General features: G+C 47.2%; 1 protein-coding gene across 1 annotated transcript in view; it reads left to right on the forward strand.

The window, feature by feature from the left end:
• GALNT14 (polypeptide N-acetylgalactosaminyltransferase 14) overlaps nt 1-15,845 on the forward strand; it is a gene marked incomplete at both ends in the record, with an annotated part of 104,089 nt that overhangs the window by 51,792 nt on the left and 36,452 nt on the right. The window contains one exon of the mRNA XM_080342901.1: nt 10,379-10,477. Within this exon, the coding sequence (XP_080199027.1) occupies nt 10,379-10,477 (99 nt within the window). The remainder of the gene's footprint in view (nt 1-10,378; nt 10,478-15,845) is intronic.

Genomic DNA, 15,845 nt, shown 5'->3' on the forward strand with positions numbered 1-15,845 from the left:
GGAGCTACGAGGGAAGAGACTGCCCCAGAGCTGATGCTGGTGCCTGGGGAGAAGGAACTTGGACTGGTGCTCTGGTGCTGCAACTGTGGCCATGAAGCCCTTGGCTGAGTCACAGTACCCTGGTTTAAAGCATCCCCTGTACCTGAGGGCATAGAACAGGACAAGCAAAACACCTACAGCCTTTGGAGCAGGGTTTTACCTCTGTTGATATTCTACAGCAGGTTAGTTTGTGTTGAAAAGCACCCACTGGTTAGATGTACTGTTAGCCCAGAGTCGAGGTGCTGTCTATCCATCAATACCACGTGCCTCTCTCCAGCCTCCAGTCTCTCGCTCAGTCCCTTGGGAAATGGCAGAGCTAGTACTGCCAGGGCTAATTATTCCTCAAGACAGAAGACATGTGATAAAATATTAACCTTTTTCAAAAACAGAGCCCCAGTTAATTAGCTCCACTTCTGCGACACATTCACCCAGAGATAAAAGCTTGTTCCCCAGATATCTGTCTATGGCGCAGTGATCTTTCTGCGTGTCCCTGTCACAATGGGGGATGTGGAGGAGGGGAGCTGGGAATTTAATAAAAGGCAGTGACCTGCCAGTCACTGTGCCCTGAGGACAAACTGCTCTTTTTCAAGATGAGTGGTGGCTGGGCACAGGCACCGCTTCTTTCCTTCAAGATGCCGAAGCTGGAAATGGAAACTGAGCGGGTGGTGGGATCCACTCCATTCCCCACGCCTGGGTTGTGTCAGTGTTGTCAGTGCCACATCCTTGGAGCCTGAATTGTTGGGGCTGTGCGGGTGGACAGGGCTCTGTAGAGCTGAATGAATAATCCTGTTTCAGTTCTTCAGTTATTTAAGAAAAAGAAAAGCCAGGTGTTAGCAATTTCAGGATAAACCATAAACAAAACTCTCAGTGAATCTGAAAGTAAAAATACAGGAAAACTTAAGGCCGAAGGAGTCTGTTTTTCTCATCCTGAAAAGGTAAAAAATTCATTTAGATCTCAAATGTTTTTGACACTTTTAGTCATCTAAAAATGACAGGCTGTATTTAAAAGCAAGTGATTTCGAGTATCAGATGAAAAGTACAGGCTGGGCTGCTTTGAAACAAATGATGTGCTGGAGTGGAAGCGATGCTGTGACACGCATCGGCGGTTGCCAGAGCCACCGACGGGACGACGTGGCATTGCTGCTGGGGGGAAGGGCTTCTTCCTGCAGGAGAGAGGAATGGGAGTCTCTGATAGACCAGGATTGATCACAGCCATGGCCCTCAAGATGAGTGTGCCAGCATTGGTCAGTCCATGGAGGCATTGGGTCTCCTCTTTGAACTCCAGGTGCCCACTTCCCTGCAGTGGATAGAGAGAGTCCTGTTTTTTTTTCATAGGGAAGAGAAAGCCGAAAGCCTTGCTTATCTCGCTGTCTTTCGCAGGGAGTGATGTGGTAACCACCTGAACCACTGGGGCCTGCTGATGGACATGATGGACATTGCTTCATCACCAAGCGCGTTGGTCTTCCCAGGGTGTTATTGATGACTCTGTGCTAGAGCCATCCTCTGTCTTTGACTGCTACAATGTATTGACCACTTGTCTTATGGTGATTACGTGCCATCGATTACTTTGATAACTTGCTCCAAGTATTTCTGACAGAATGGAGTTGTTAGTTTAACTTTCGTGCTTATCTTGGTATTTCCATTGACTGAATATGTTTGCGTAGGCTGGAATCGAAATCAAGTATTGGTAAGCGATGGAACTAATTCTCCAAGGCTCACTACTATTGATAATTAAAGCCATGAGACAGTTTCTTCCATCAAACTCTTGTTTGTTTTTTCCAGCTACCCAGCCCCTTAAAGTCCTACTCCATCAACTGTAGCAAAAGTCCAATCACAGGCAATGTTTTAGGGCCATTTTTGCTGTAAGTGCTGCAGATCCCTGCATGCTTGAAGTGTTTTTGAGCTACCACAGCATTTGTGCTTTTCCAGTTATGACTGAGGAGGCATTGTGGGGATGGGGACTTTTTCTGCTTCAATTTGCCACATGGTGCCAGGAAGCCCTGGTCAGAAAGCGTCCTCCCTAAAGAATCTTTACATCTGTGGTTCTTACCCTCTGAAATGTAATTTCAGGTTGTCCTGGCTTCTAAAGATCTTTATTAAAGGATTGGTGGCTTTCCAGGAAGGTGCAAGGTGCCAGATTTTGCTTTTCTTTCACCAAGTGAAAACCTTTGATGTCAGAAATTTGGCCACGATTTAAAATTCTACTGAAAACAAAGAAGGTTCATTGTTTTTGCTTTTTCTTGGTTCCGTTTTTCTTGCCTTAGTTCTGATGAAGAAAGGGCGAGGGGAGTCAAGAAGCAAGACAGACCCTGAGTCTGCATGAAGGGCCCTAGAAATCTGAATAATTCATGAGCTGCTTTGAAAATCAAGACACATAATCTAGTTTAACTTGGTTTTAAATGCAGCCCTACAATTCTCTCCTTCCTTTTTTAGTAGGTTATTTTTTTTCCCTCCCGTTTTCCAAAGACAAAAGTCCAGCAAATTTTTGATAAATTATAAATGCATCATCTCATCAGTTCTGAGGTTCACAGGCAGCAGCACGTCATGTGCACAGAAGGTTATTTTTGCCTTCTTATATTTCCCCCTTTCTTCGAATTTAGCCGTTTGATTAATTTTTTAGATATCTATCTTGCAGGGCAAAGAAAGAAAGAAAGAGACTGAAAAAGGCAGTGAGTTAAAGGAAACACTAATTGTGCACTAGCCAGATATAGAACTGTTTCAGTTTCCAGAAGCTGTGTAGAAAAATGTACTTCTTGGTCAACCCAAGAAGCCTGACTTTCTGAAGTCAACCTACAGTTGAGTTGAACCCAGGTGTCTGTTTGCAGGTCCCTGCCTTGATGGGGAACATGCGTGGTGGTCCCCTGCCAAGGCTTGGAGCTGCTTGCCTCGGGCAGGCGCTAGCTGTGACCTTCACTTTCATGGTAGCACATCAACTTCAGAAGAATATGGAGGCTGAGAAGACACCCTTCATCAGTGGCTGCATTTTTTCCTGCCCTCATGACTCTCCTGTTTTCCCTGTTTTCTAGTATTTTTGCAGCAGCATGTGCTGGGGAGGGGAGAGTTGGGGACTTGGACAGGTTCCTCTGAGAGTCTAATCTGCAGCCAGAACTGGTTCAGCGCCCTGGCAGTGTTTTCCTGATGGTTTTCCTTACAGTTTTATCCAATTACATCTAGTTAAAGCCTGCTGTATAATTCCTTGTCAGCTCTGATGCTAACCACTGTTGAATATTTGTTGCAGATGTGCCTCCTCACCCTTACTCAAGCCCTTGCAGACCCCCAACCTGTCTGCTCAGCCAGGGGTTCCTCTCTTTGGATCAAGCCCATTTCTCCCAGCCCCAGCAGCCACTGAGGCTGTTGCGTGCAACCCTGGGCATTTTTTAGTCCCTTTTTGGGAACGCAAACCTGAGGCATGTGCCAGTTCAGCACAGAGAAATCATGCCGACCTTTCTCAAGGGTATTTTTTCACTTTGGCAAGCCAAACTTGAGCTGGCATTCCCTGCCATCATGTGGCATTGCCAGCTGACATCTGACTCTTTGTCCCTTCTTATTTCCTTTTGGCACGGTTGCTTTCCAGAGTCCTCCACCTTACAGCTCTCTTTGCTCTAGGCCTTTTGGTGTTTTGGTACCACCATCTTGCTCACGGTCACGGCCAGCCCAAGGTGGGCATGCGGGAACAGTATAGATGCAAGAGGCTCTGTACCTAGTGCCAGTCTCCAGAGCCACTGCTTTTCCTGGCATGCCACAAATGTCACAAAAGTGGTCTGACAACTGATGTTCATGCTCAAATTGTGGTGTGTCCTGGTGGAGCGGCCAGCATGAAAGCTCTTGATGTTACAGCAGAAACCCCAGAGCTTCCTTGCTAGGTCTTTGTCACAGGTCTGACCCCAAGTGCATGCTGGCTGCTAGCAGGTGTCCCATGGCATGGTCAGCCCCTCTGTTTGAGTGGGTACAAAGCATACCCATAGAAGGAGAAGGGGATGCTGGCATATCTTGGGAAGACAAAGTAGAATTTTGAATGTCTCTCAAAGATGGGCAACAAAATATTTTGAGGTAATGTGCAGGAAGGATGGCTTGGGGAGAGCCAAGAAGAACCGAGGGTGGTGACAGGAGATGAATGTCATGAAGAAGGCTACTGAGCCCTCTGTGTGCTCCAGTCATGCACTTACTGAATTGTTGTATCCCATTTATACTGTCATATGAGACTAAGGTATTGACTGCAATGTGAACAGCACCTCTTGGATTTTCCATCTCTGGAGGGCATGAAGTAATGATTTTTTGAAAGGTATTCTGCAGTCAGACACAAGTCAGCGGGCTTAATGCATGGATAACTGAGAAATGCCCAGATAACTGGGAAAAATGCCAGAGACCATGTTACCCAGAGGTCAGATGAGACAGTGTACGGTCCTGTCTAGCAGTAAGCTATATGAATTCATTAGCTTCCATACAAGTTGACATATACATTGCTATGTAGCTCTAAATTGCAACATGTCCAGGGCCCCTATTTTTGGAGTATTTTCATGGAAGTCACCTGTAATTTTGCTTCAAGTCAAAGATGGGGTTTAGGCACAGTGTTTTCTGACTGGCTGGGGGCTCTGCCACCCTGAGAGGTTGTCTTGAGATGTATGACCAAGGTGCCCATATGTCCTGCCATCCTCTACAGGTGTGTGGAGCCCAGGCACGTTTGGTACTGGCTGTGGCAAGGCAGCTGGGGCTCTAATCTTTTCTTTTCCACTGGTGACTGTTTGCTTGCCTATGGTGGGTGCCTTCCTCCCTCCCTAAGGCAGTAATTTTTATTTTCCTCTGAGAGAATGATTTTTAATACCTGGGTGGCTCTCAGGGCTCGCTCCAGTTTCCTGGGTCCTGGAGGGAGGAATTGCAGTGACTACACCAAGGACACCCTGCTACAATGACTAGGTGAAGCAGCTCAACCCAGAGAGGGCTGAGCTGGTTTTCGTGATAAAAAAAAGAAAAATGAGAAAATAAAGCTCTCATTGGTTTTCTTTCCTGGACTGTCACCCGTTTCCAGAAGTGGACTGGTTCCTGTCCCTTTGGGAAGGTACCAACATGTTTTCGGCATCTCCAGTCTTTCTCCTCCCCTTGCCCTGCTGCTCTGTCTCTCTGGCTGGGAGTGGGGTGACAGCAAGGTCCCTGGCAGGTAGTCATTGTCTGACTGGTGTGTAGCCTGAACAAAACCATAGAGGCTTCTCCCAGGCATGTATGACTCAGTCCTGCCCAAGGCCAGGCTGGAGCAGAGGCTTGTTCTGGTCCTGGCTGGCTGAGTCCCTCCAGAAGTGTGCACCAGGCTGTCAAGATCTGTTCTTCAAGCATGGGTGTGATTTGAGAGCTGAGACATCAGTATTAACTCTTCCTTGAAGCTGCTGTGGGGATTTGTGTAATTTGCTTCACTTTTTTCTGTGAGCTAAAAGGACTTTTTATGTTTTTCCCCTTTCGCTATCAAGTTCTTCTCTGTTTCTTGTGGAGTGTCCGAGTCTGTAACATGTGTCTCATGGCAGTTACACTGCTGTGGTGTGACTCTTGCACATCTTCACTCAAGAGAGCCATCGATCATGGAGAGCTAGTCAGACACGAGAAATGTCATCTGAACCCCAAAGTGCTTGTAGAAGTGGTGTGAATCCATACTATTTCTGATGGCAGGCCCCTGATCCTCTGGGTCAATGTGAGAGGGAGAGCCTTGGGGCTGTGGTGTGGAGACAAACCCAAATACTCTTGTTTTAGATGCGTGGTGATGAGACTGCTCTCCCACATGTTTCCAAGGAGAAGAGAGGAGCCAGGATGGAGTTGAAAGATGGTGTAGCTCCATCTAATGTGGTTGGCTATTCAAAATATATATGTGGAGAGAGCTTTGGAAGTGGTGAGCTGTGTTGAGGGAGAGTTTGGGCTTCATGGAAAACATTAAAAATTCAAAGCAGAGCTGCTGGCAACTGATGACCATTGAAGCAGAAACGAAGGATGAGCAGAAGCCTGGCAGGGGAAGCTGGGGGAGCAGGATGAGGATAATTGACCCTTGAAGGAAGTTAATGAGGCACTGGAAAGGGTAAGCATGAGAGGGGGACACGTGATGGCAGATGTCAAGGCAGAGCTCTGTGGGCATGTAATGGAAGATGTCAAATTAAAATATGCTCTGGGTAAGCCCAGGGTTGGATTAGGAGGGGCTGAGGAACAGATTCTGTCTTTGTTGACACCGTCAGTCATCACCACTGTGCTGCGTAGTGGTGTTTCCAGGGTGGCCTTTGGTTTGGTGGGGGCACTATGAGTAAAGTCTATTGTTCTAAATGTAATATGGGTTGAAATGTCCTGGGAATGGGTGTGCATTGCCCCATCAGGAGGACCTCTAGGGGTGGCTGTGTGTGGAGTCCACCAGAGTGTGATAGCCTATTGCTCACCAGGAGCACAAGAGCTGAAACAACTCAAGAGAAAGGCTTTCAGAGTGAGGGACTTTGGAGGACTGTGAGGCACAGGAGTGTCTGAAGCTTGAGACTTTGTGAGAGAGCTTTGTGATCCCTGTGATGAGTACCAGGCTACGGCTGCCTGCTCCTTGTCTCTGCAAAAGCGTGCACCATAATTTATTCCTGAGCTATGAATGGCATATCAGGAACATGGAGATGAGATATTGCACCCTGAAGGAAGTACAGCAAACAGCTGGTCCAGTCTGGGGTTTCCCAAAGGTGATTCCTAAGGCATCTGCAGCCAGAACATGCCTTTTGTAACTTTCTGATCCTGAAATTATTTTGAATTTGCATGGGAAATAGCCTTAAAACAGAAAATTGAAACTCCCCATCAAATGAAAGCTTGGCTTCTGGGTTTGCAGGAATAAATAATAGTTGTCTGTCTGTCTGGATGCTCTCTCTGGGGCTTTTAGGGCAGGCCAGCCTGGTTTCCATCTTTTGTCTTCTTTTGGACCCCCAGACTCGGTGAGCTGGTGGAGCAGCCCATGTTGCAGGCGGTTCAGGCTGGCAGTGTCCCTGCTAGCAATGGCTGTGCTAAGGTTGCTCCCCAGTCCTGCCACAGGGTTTCGAACTGTAAAACTTTAAAAATGACTTCAGCCAGTGAGTTTCAACATGCTGCAAATACAAGCAATGCAGCTATTACTTTAATGTTTTTAACTTTTTTCTTTTTTTTTTGAACACTGTAAAAAAAACAACAAACCCTCAAAATTTATTTGGTTCTCTGAAAATGTTGTTGGTGTTGGTTTTGTCTTTTTTTCCTTGTTGGCAATTGGGTGACCTATGAAATACCATAAGCAGCACAAAACGTTTATCCGATGACAGCCTGAGGTAACACAGGCAGCTCTTAGTGGGTTTATTTTCATTATTACAGCAATTTTAGGGCTGCATGCTGCAATTTTCACTTGCAGTGAGGTATTAAATTGAAATTACCCCAGATGTAATTGTCACACAAAATAATTCTGGACATGCTGGATTTAATGCTTTTCCAAGCTGTGGTTTTTGTTACCTAAGCAAGTGCCAAAAAACCACTTGTAGTCAAAAACTTAAACTGAAATCTGCCTTCTGGGGAGCCAGGGTGTTTGGCTGCAGTTACTCTGGGGGAGGAAGGGAATAAAAGACAAAAAGGGATCTACTGGAGGAAAGTTTGGGAGGGCTTCTGAAAAAGGGTCCTGGGGATAAAATCCTGGGCAAGGGCAGAATCAGGGCCTCATAGTGAACCCAGAGGAGCCCTGGCAGATGCACCAGCCCATCCAAACCCTTTTTGCGCTGTTTTTTTGGGAGATGAGTCCTACCCACAGTGCAGTGCTGGTCACAGAGGTGAAGTGAGGCTGGGGGTGATGCCAGGTCCCTGCCCGCTCCATGGCGCAGCCATCGGTCCCAATTTTGGGATGCAAGGAGCCTCCTGAGACAGAAGTCAAGGGCAAGTCGTAGATCCCAATCAAGCTCTGGAGCTGCTCGTATATGACATTTCAGTGCTTCCCACGTGCATGTTCTCTAGTTAGTCTGATCCAGTGCATAGACGTCTGGAGTTTTAAACACAAGTTGTCACGCACGAGGAGCAGCTCAGCCAGTGTGCAGCACACCCAGCACTCCCACTGGTGGGTGATACTGCACGCATCCACAGCAGATTTATTTATTAGCTCCTTTGCTGTCATAATGACATAAGTAAAGTATTGATGACTGTATTTTCTACCCTCTTTCATTCTTTTCCAGAAATAGCTTTCCATGTTTGCTCCATACAACCTCTGCTGATGCTGTGCTGGAAGTGGGGGTGGAAGGGCATGCATCTGGGAATGGTTAGGAGATAATGGTGTATAAATAGCACAGGGAGAGCAATCATTGGAGTCTGCCCTGGCAGCTGCACAAAGTAAGCGAGAGCTGAGCCTGAGTGTGGCAAACCAGGCAAAACCGAGCAGCAACAGCAGCTTGTTCCTCACCGTATCAGGTTGGGAAAGCTCAGCTGAAGTTGGTTACTGGATGACACAAGGGGCCACAGTGACCCAGACAAGCAGCTCAGGGCATGACCTGGTGCTGTTTAGTCATTCAGAAACCCTCTGCTTTTAGTATGCCTGAGATGCAACTTTGATAAATGAGGGTGTTGTTGCATAGGGCAATGTCACTGAATTTTCTTCTGCATGCTTAGTGGCCCTGCAACTTTGTCACCCTTTGAGGATGGACCTAGAATTAGAATGGGTTGAATGATGAATTTCTGGGGTTGATGACTATGCTGAAAGAACAGGGTAGTAATGAGAAATTTGTTTTGGTCAAGTTGAGGCAGGGTTTGTTAAAGGTTTGACGAGAGAAGGCAGCAATCGATTTACTGTGAGCTTACAAATATTTTGTCCCACTCAAGATGTCATTTTTTTTCTTCTCATTGGAATTATTTCACCTGTTGTGAATTCTTTTTTCTTCTCTTTTAGGTCACTTTGTAAATAATCAGAAATGCAATTTCAAAATGAAAAGGTGAAAAACCTCATTAAAAAGAATATCTCAAGCATTTTGGTATTTCAGAGGTCCAACATGCAGTGCTGATAGTATAAAACAGCAATATTTGGGTACTGTTACTTGCTGTCTCCTCCCAGTCCCCACCTTATTTTTTCCATCAGTTTTTACTTGACCTCGCAGATACCATGGTCTAGAGCTTTGGGGCAGCAAACCAATGGTTTGTCGGAAGAGTGGTTGTTCAGTTGTTTTTCCTGCTTTGTCTGAAGGTGATAGTGGCACCACTTGGGCAGGGACACAAGAGCAGGCGAGTGGCATGTGGATGGGAAGAGGCACGATGGCTGTGATGCGGAGCTCCTCAGGTTGGGGACCTGGTGCCCTCCTGCCACTGGTGCATTATCTTAAGGCCATCACAGGGGCTGACAGGGACCTGGAAAGAGCAGCACAGATATAAGAGGTGTATCCGGGTTTCCTGAGCTACGAATATGTTGGCGTTGGTCTATAAAAGCCATAAATTTCATCAGCTAAAGGTCAAAGTAATTACAGAGTCTATGACGTTTCCTCCTGGGAAGGAGGTGGCAGGGGCTGTGGTTGCAGTTGTGGGTTTTCACTTTCTGCTGGCTGGCCTGGAAGGTGTTAAATCCCAATCTTCCCTGTAATCAGGTTATGCCATTAAGGCAGAATGAATAAGGAAACAATCAATTTAGAAACAGGACCTGGCTTACCTTGCAGCTGGCAGTTGGAAATTGCTGCCTTGTGAGGAGGGAGTGAGGTGTCTCGGAGGTGGAGCTGCAACGATGCTCTTACCTCTGCCAAGGCCATCAGCTGAGTGGGCACAAGAGTGCTCGGGCTCCTGCCTCAATTTAAGAAAGAAAAAAACCTTATTGACATAACTCAGTACTTCTGGGGTGACACCGAAGGCCCCATGAAGCTCACAAGGCCACCAAGGCAGCTTAAGACTTGCACCTGTTCCTCACCGTTGTTGTGAAGGATCCATTTCTGATCCCATCATGCTAATGCCAGTGCGGAGCATCTTTGCTGAAGGTGGTGTTTCCCTAACTGGTATTAAAAGGGAGGGCCCTTGTCTTCCCACTACCTGTTGGTAGGGGAGGCTGGTGGCACCAGGAGGGTGGGCTAGCTGGGAAGCAATGATTAGAGAAAAGGGCTGCAAGTTGGGTTTCCCCCTTTCCCATCCCTCCCTATTAGTGACAGTTATGCTTGTTTTACTGCTGTAATCCTCACTGAGTTACTTGGAAGTTTCTGGACTCCAGAAAGGATTCATACAGAAAAGACTCTTTTTTTCTTTTTTTTTTTTTTAATGGTGGCTAGAGGACCATCTACTGATGGACTGTGCTGCCTGCTTTAATGATGTGAGCCCCTACTTTGAATTCCAGAGCCTGAGTGTCCTTTTCCTCCTTCTCCCTCCCCAGGTGTACAACTTTGCACTATCGCCAGGACCTCCCGCCAACCAGCGTCATCATCACCTTCCACAATGAGGCCAGGTCGACCCTGCTAAGGACGATACGGAGGTAAGAGCTCTGCTTTGCTGGAAATAACCTTATTTTAAAACACTCCTAAAAAAGGGTGAGTGAGCTGGAGGTTTTTGGTAATAAAGACAGAATCTGCACTCACTGCAGCAACGGGACTGGACTTGCCAGCTGTGGTCTCAAATGAGACCAGGAGAAATTAGCGGTGAAAGCTGATCTCTGAGAAGTAGGTTTTATAGTGGGATGCTGAGGAAAGTAAGTGGCTGTGCTCCCTTTGCAGGGTTTAGCACAGGGTGCCCTTGGGGGAGTGGCAGAAGATTAGACAGAGTCTGGGAGAAGAGGTTTTATAACCAGCGGGGTATCGGTGCTCAGCTGTATTTTGTCCCAGTCCTCTGGGAACAGCTATGATGCTGCAGATCGCTGCTCCAGTCCTGCCGTTTGAGCTTCTCCAGTGACCCATCGAGTGCCAGCCAGGCTTGCTAATTGAGAAGCCCTCATGGTGCACATGCAGACTAGAATTTCAAGGACGGTGTCTGTACTCCTCTGGTTGCATGGCGGAGCGCTCTGGGCATGTGGCCATTCCTTCATTTGTCGATTTGTTCTTGGCTGTGTTCTGCTGTAGTGGATAGACTAAAAGCTTCATTTTCACCACAGGTTTTTGAAGTAAGCATTTAATCCCACCGTGTGCCTTGAATCTGCAAGTTCTCTTGTGGGAAGATTTAGTGAGGTGTGTCCATCACATGTTTGAGGGGTCTATCTCCAGGTCTTGGCTGGTGGTTTCCTCCATAGGAAGCTTGGGTGTGCTCTGCCCTGTGCCAGTAATAAGAGTTTTGCAGGTGTGCCTCATGACCATGTAGTGAACATTTGTTCCCTGCTGCAAGACTTGCCAGCTAAACCCTGGCATCCCCAGAGACCCCTTGTCATCCTCGGTACTGGTCATACTGGGGTTGCTGGCTGAGGGGAGACTTCAGCTGTTTCCTCTTCGCCATCACGTCCTTGCTGGGCTCTTTTCTGCAAGCAGCATCCTTCCTCAGGTGAATGCACCCCGTGTCACAAGTGAGTTTGACAGTCCTGAAATTGAATTCCTGCTTTGCTTTATGGTTTCATGCCCAATCCCATCTCCTTCGCTTCACACTTAATAATCTATCACTGCTTTTTCTCTCTAGAATATGTGGATTTTGGGTGTCATAGCACTGACACTTGGTGCTGTGCACCAGCTCCTTGACCCTGGACCTTCTCTTTTATATTTACAGTGCCTTGCATAGGTTTACTATCCTCCAAAAACCATTGTAACCGAGACAGCAAGGCAAAGCCAAGTGTAGTCCTCTAGCCCCTGCAATACAGGAGGCTTGTAATATGTAAAGTGCAGGAATGGACTTTAATCTCATTTCTCCCCATAACTTACCACCTGACTGTCCTGGCAGGTATGATCATGAGTGATGTTGCCACATGAAGAGAAGTTAAACCCATGATACATCTATTGTTCCTGGATCCCCCTTATCTGTCTTCATTAGAGAACTACTCATTGCAATGATGGCATGGTTAGAAATACAGGTAGTTTGAATTTTTCCTTCTTCCTCTAGGGTATTGCCCTTTGAAGTTTCTGGTTTCCAGCTATACAAATACTTTCTTCCTTGTTCTGCTTGTTTTCTTTGACTTGATTAGTTTGCTTTACTGTCTTCCTTACCCAGTTGTTCATGGTTGCCACCACAGCAATGCACACCGCTCCTGGGGATTCCAGCTGGTCTGTGGGGAAGTTTTCCCCAGTGCTGGGGTCCCGTCACAGCTCTCTTTTCCCAGAGGATGATCTCTAAGCTGTGCCAGAGCCCTGCGGAGCATCCTGCTGAGCCACACTGCATAGGCCAGCCTGGGCACTGCGGAATGAGACGACAGCCTCGATCCCCATCTCTCCTGCCTCTCCCTGGGCTGAGATCCTGAGCTCTCCTGAACTGATGCTCCTTTTCCTGGTCCCCATTGTTTGGAAGGTTTTGGTACTTTTCCTCCTGGATGCAGCACTTAGAGGCTTGCTGTGATCCAGCTGGCACTAGGGGTACCAGCCCTTGGTGGCAAGTTGTGCTGGTGGCATGACTACTGCCCTGCTCCTTTCCAGCCGTGATTGTGCACATGTTGCCCTCTCCCTGCCTGTTTCTGAACCCAGCTGAGAGCTCATCTGCCTCTTCAGCCTCTGTAGGTTAATTTGCTGTGCCTTCTGACTGCTCTGTTTTTTTTTCCCCTTACTTGGCAAATGCTTAGTTTAATTAGATCTTCCAAATAACTCCATCCCACGGTGGCTGTAACAACATGGATCATTTTCCATGGCCAGTCACAACAAGGTCTGTTCTCCTGATACTGCTTTGTGCCTTTTGGAGCAGTTTGTGGCCAAGTGTCCCCAAGTGCTTTGAGCACAGTGGCGAGTAAATTTAGCAACTCTTCTACCCAGTTCTCCCCAGTACATCTCCATGGTGTGCCCTTGGTATAACTCATGTGACTGATGGACATACTGAGGAACAGAGACGTGATTTGTCCATGGCTGGTGGAAGATTTGGGGTTACAAACCTGGTTTCCTGAGTTCCAGCAAGCTGGGTTTTTTGGCCCCATTGCAAAATGAATGTTCTCAGTTAACCCCTGTGGCAGGGGCAGGGAACAGGGCAAAGGGGCATTGCTTGGCTTGTCCAAAGCCACAGAGCGATGGGGCACTGTCCCCTCAAAGAAAGCACTTCTTACAGGGCCTCATGTAAATGCGGAGGGGTGACTGAGGGAAAAGCTGCTGAAGGCACCTCTAGCAGGGGAAGAAATCAGCTTTTGCAGAAGGGAACACGTACACAATGAGCATCAGAGATTTTGCTATTCCTATGCTTTTTCTAGGCCCTTGAGAGCTTTAATGGCCACCAAGTGCTGAGGCTGAGATGGATCACAGGCTCAGTGTTTAGCGTTCGGCTCTTGGTGAGGATGTGAGTTCTCTCACCCATGAAGCAGAGGCACCAACATGTGGCCTCTGGAGCACCCATTACGCAAGTCACGTTGTGAGTGTTTGTGACAGTTCATTTATGAACACTTTGTGTCATTGGAGCTATTGAGAAAAACTAGTGGACTGTGTTGAATAATGAATTAATTTAAAAGTTTCATGATCTTTTCTCTGGCTGTTTACCAGCTAGAAGAAAGAGGGAAAAAAAAGAAGGCTAAATTAATCGAATGCCAAAATGTCTGGAAATTATGTAGTCAGCGTTTATAAATGAGTATGTAACTATGCTTGTGCATATGCACAAATGTCCAGGCAGTTGGGGCTGGATGACATGAGAAAGGGAAATAGAAAAGGGGAGAAGAGGCCAGCAAGGAGGAGATGGTGAATAGCAAAGTAGCTCCAAGGTTTAGTGCATTAAAGGTGATGAGAGTTTCCAACAGTATGGGGATAGGACCGTGTGACTAAACCCAAGGAGGGAAGGTGAGGGCAAGGGAGACAATAAGCAAAATAAGCAATACAGAGGCAATTTCTTCTTTCCTCTCTTTCCATCCTGTGCCAGCTTGGATTTAGGAAGGGAATCCAGCTCATTGCCCAGCTCTAGCTGCCCAGCTCCTCCAGAGAGAGAGCATAAAGATTTCCTCAAGGCCACAGCAGTTACTGGAGGGGAAGGAGCAGCATGGCTGGGCAAGGACATGTGCTCCTTGTCACCTGGGGCCAGGCTGGGTACTGGGGCTCTCAACAGCGATGGGTAATAGTGCCTTCCCATTGTGTAACCCCATGTGTTGCTTAGGAGAACATCACCCTCTTTCCATCCCATCCCATCCCATCCCATCCCATCCCATCCCATCCCATCCCATCCCATCCCATCCCATCCCTCCTCTGCAGGCATCCGCAGGCTCACATGCTGAGATGCAGCCACTGATGGATGGGCAGCCATGTGTTCAGTGCTCAATGGGGGGTGGCATCCCCTGCAGAGGTCTGCAGTGAGCATGGCTGTGTGTGCCCTGTCCCTGGGAACATCCCTGGAAATGTCGGGGAGAGAATCATAGATTGGTTTGTGTTGGAAGGGACCTTCAAAGGTCACCTAATCTAACTCCCCTACAATGAGCAGGGACATCTTCACCCAGATCAGGTTGCTCAGAGCCCCGTCCAGCCTGGCCTTGAATGTCTCCTGGGATGGGGCATCTACCACCTCTCTGGGCAACCTGGGCCACTGTTTCACTACTCTTGTTGTAAAAAATGCCTTCCTCATGTCTAGCCTGAATCTCCCCTCCTTTAGTTTCAAACCATCACCCCTTGTCCTATCACAACAGGCCCTGCTAAAAGGTCTGCCACCATTTTTCTTACAGGCCTCTTTTAAGTACCAGAAGGCTGCAACAAGGTCTCTCCAGAGCCTTCTCTTCTCCAGGCTGAACAGCCCCAACTCTCTCAGCCTGTCCTCACAGCAGAGCTGTTCCAGCCCTGGAGGCAGGACTGCGGGCAGCCTGGGGTGATGCTCTGCTCCTGGACCACTGGAGATTACCACACCGTGACTTCCTCCAGCAAAGCAATTTTGGGAGCTTGATGTCTGGTTGGTGCTGGCACAGGCTGGGCAGGAGAGGAAAACAGGAGGCTGCTGTGCCAGCAGCCTGCTGGGCAGAGGGTGAGATGGTTCCGTTTACTCTGCTGAGTGGTCTTCATTTATTTATACTTCAAACTTGCAGCTGGGAAGCTCAGAAGCAGAACAAGGAGACTTAGTTATTTACCTCTCACTGACAAATCAAAACACATCCTTTGGCAAAAGTCCTGATGTAAGTGCTGTGAACATCACATTAAATATTTAGATTACTAATTAGTGGGGAGAATATAATGCTTTTCATTTTCCAGTGCTTGTAAGTAAGAGATGTCCTGGACAGCCAGCACCTCACACCTTTCCCACTGCCTTGTCTGCATCCAGACACATCTGAAGCAGCGAAATGACAAAGCCAGAAGCCTGCTTCTTTAGGCAGTAACAGCACCATATAGACTCTGTGCCATAACTGAAATGAGCCTGATTAAAGAAGCAAAGCTAAGCCAGGTGTTGTGAAGAAACTGTATAATTAGCACTTTGTGCCAACTATTTTTTATTTCTCCTTTTTTTTTTCTTCTTTTTGCTTAAAACCTGGTCTGTTTTTTTTTTTTTTTCTTAATTTGCTAATCATCTCTCGCAGTGACTAAGTACGCAGCCCTCCATGCGCTTTTACCTTTTGATGTTAACATAAGAGAACTCTTGAATTTCAAAGAGCTTGGTGGGTATTTGAAAGAATAAAATGCAAAAGCCTCAGTGTAATCAAAGCTCATTATGGTTATTCTTGGTGCGATGTGTCTCTTCCCGCATAATTAGCCTTTTTTGGGTTATTGAAGCAGTTCATTTTGGTGGGCATTTTCTCCTCACACTCTTGGTCTGATTTCAATAATTGTGACCCGTGG

This window comes from Nesoenas mayeri, assembly GCF_963082525.1.
Source record: "Nesoenas mayeri genome assembly, chromosome: 3".
Classification (NCBI taxonomy): Eukaryota; Metazoa; Chordata; class Aves; order Columbiformes; family Columbidae; genus Nesoenas; species Nesoenas mayeri.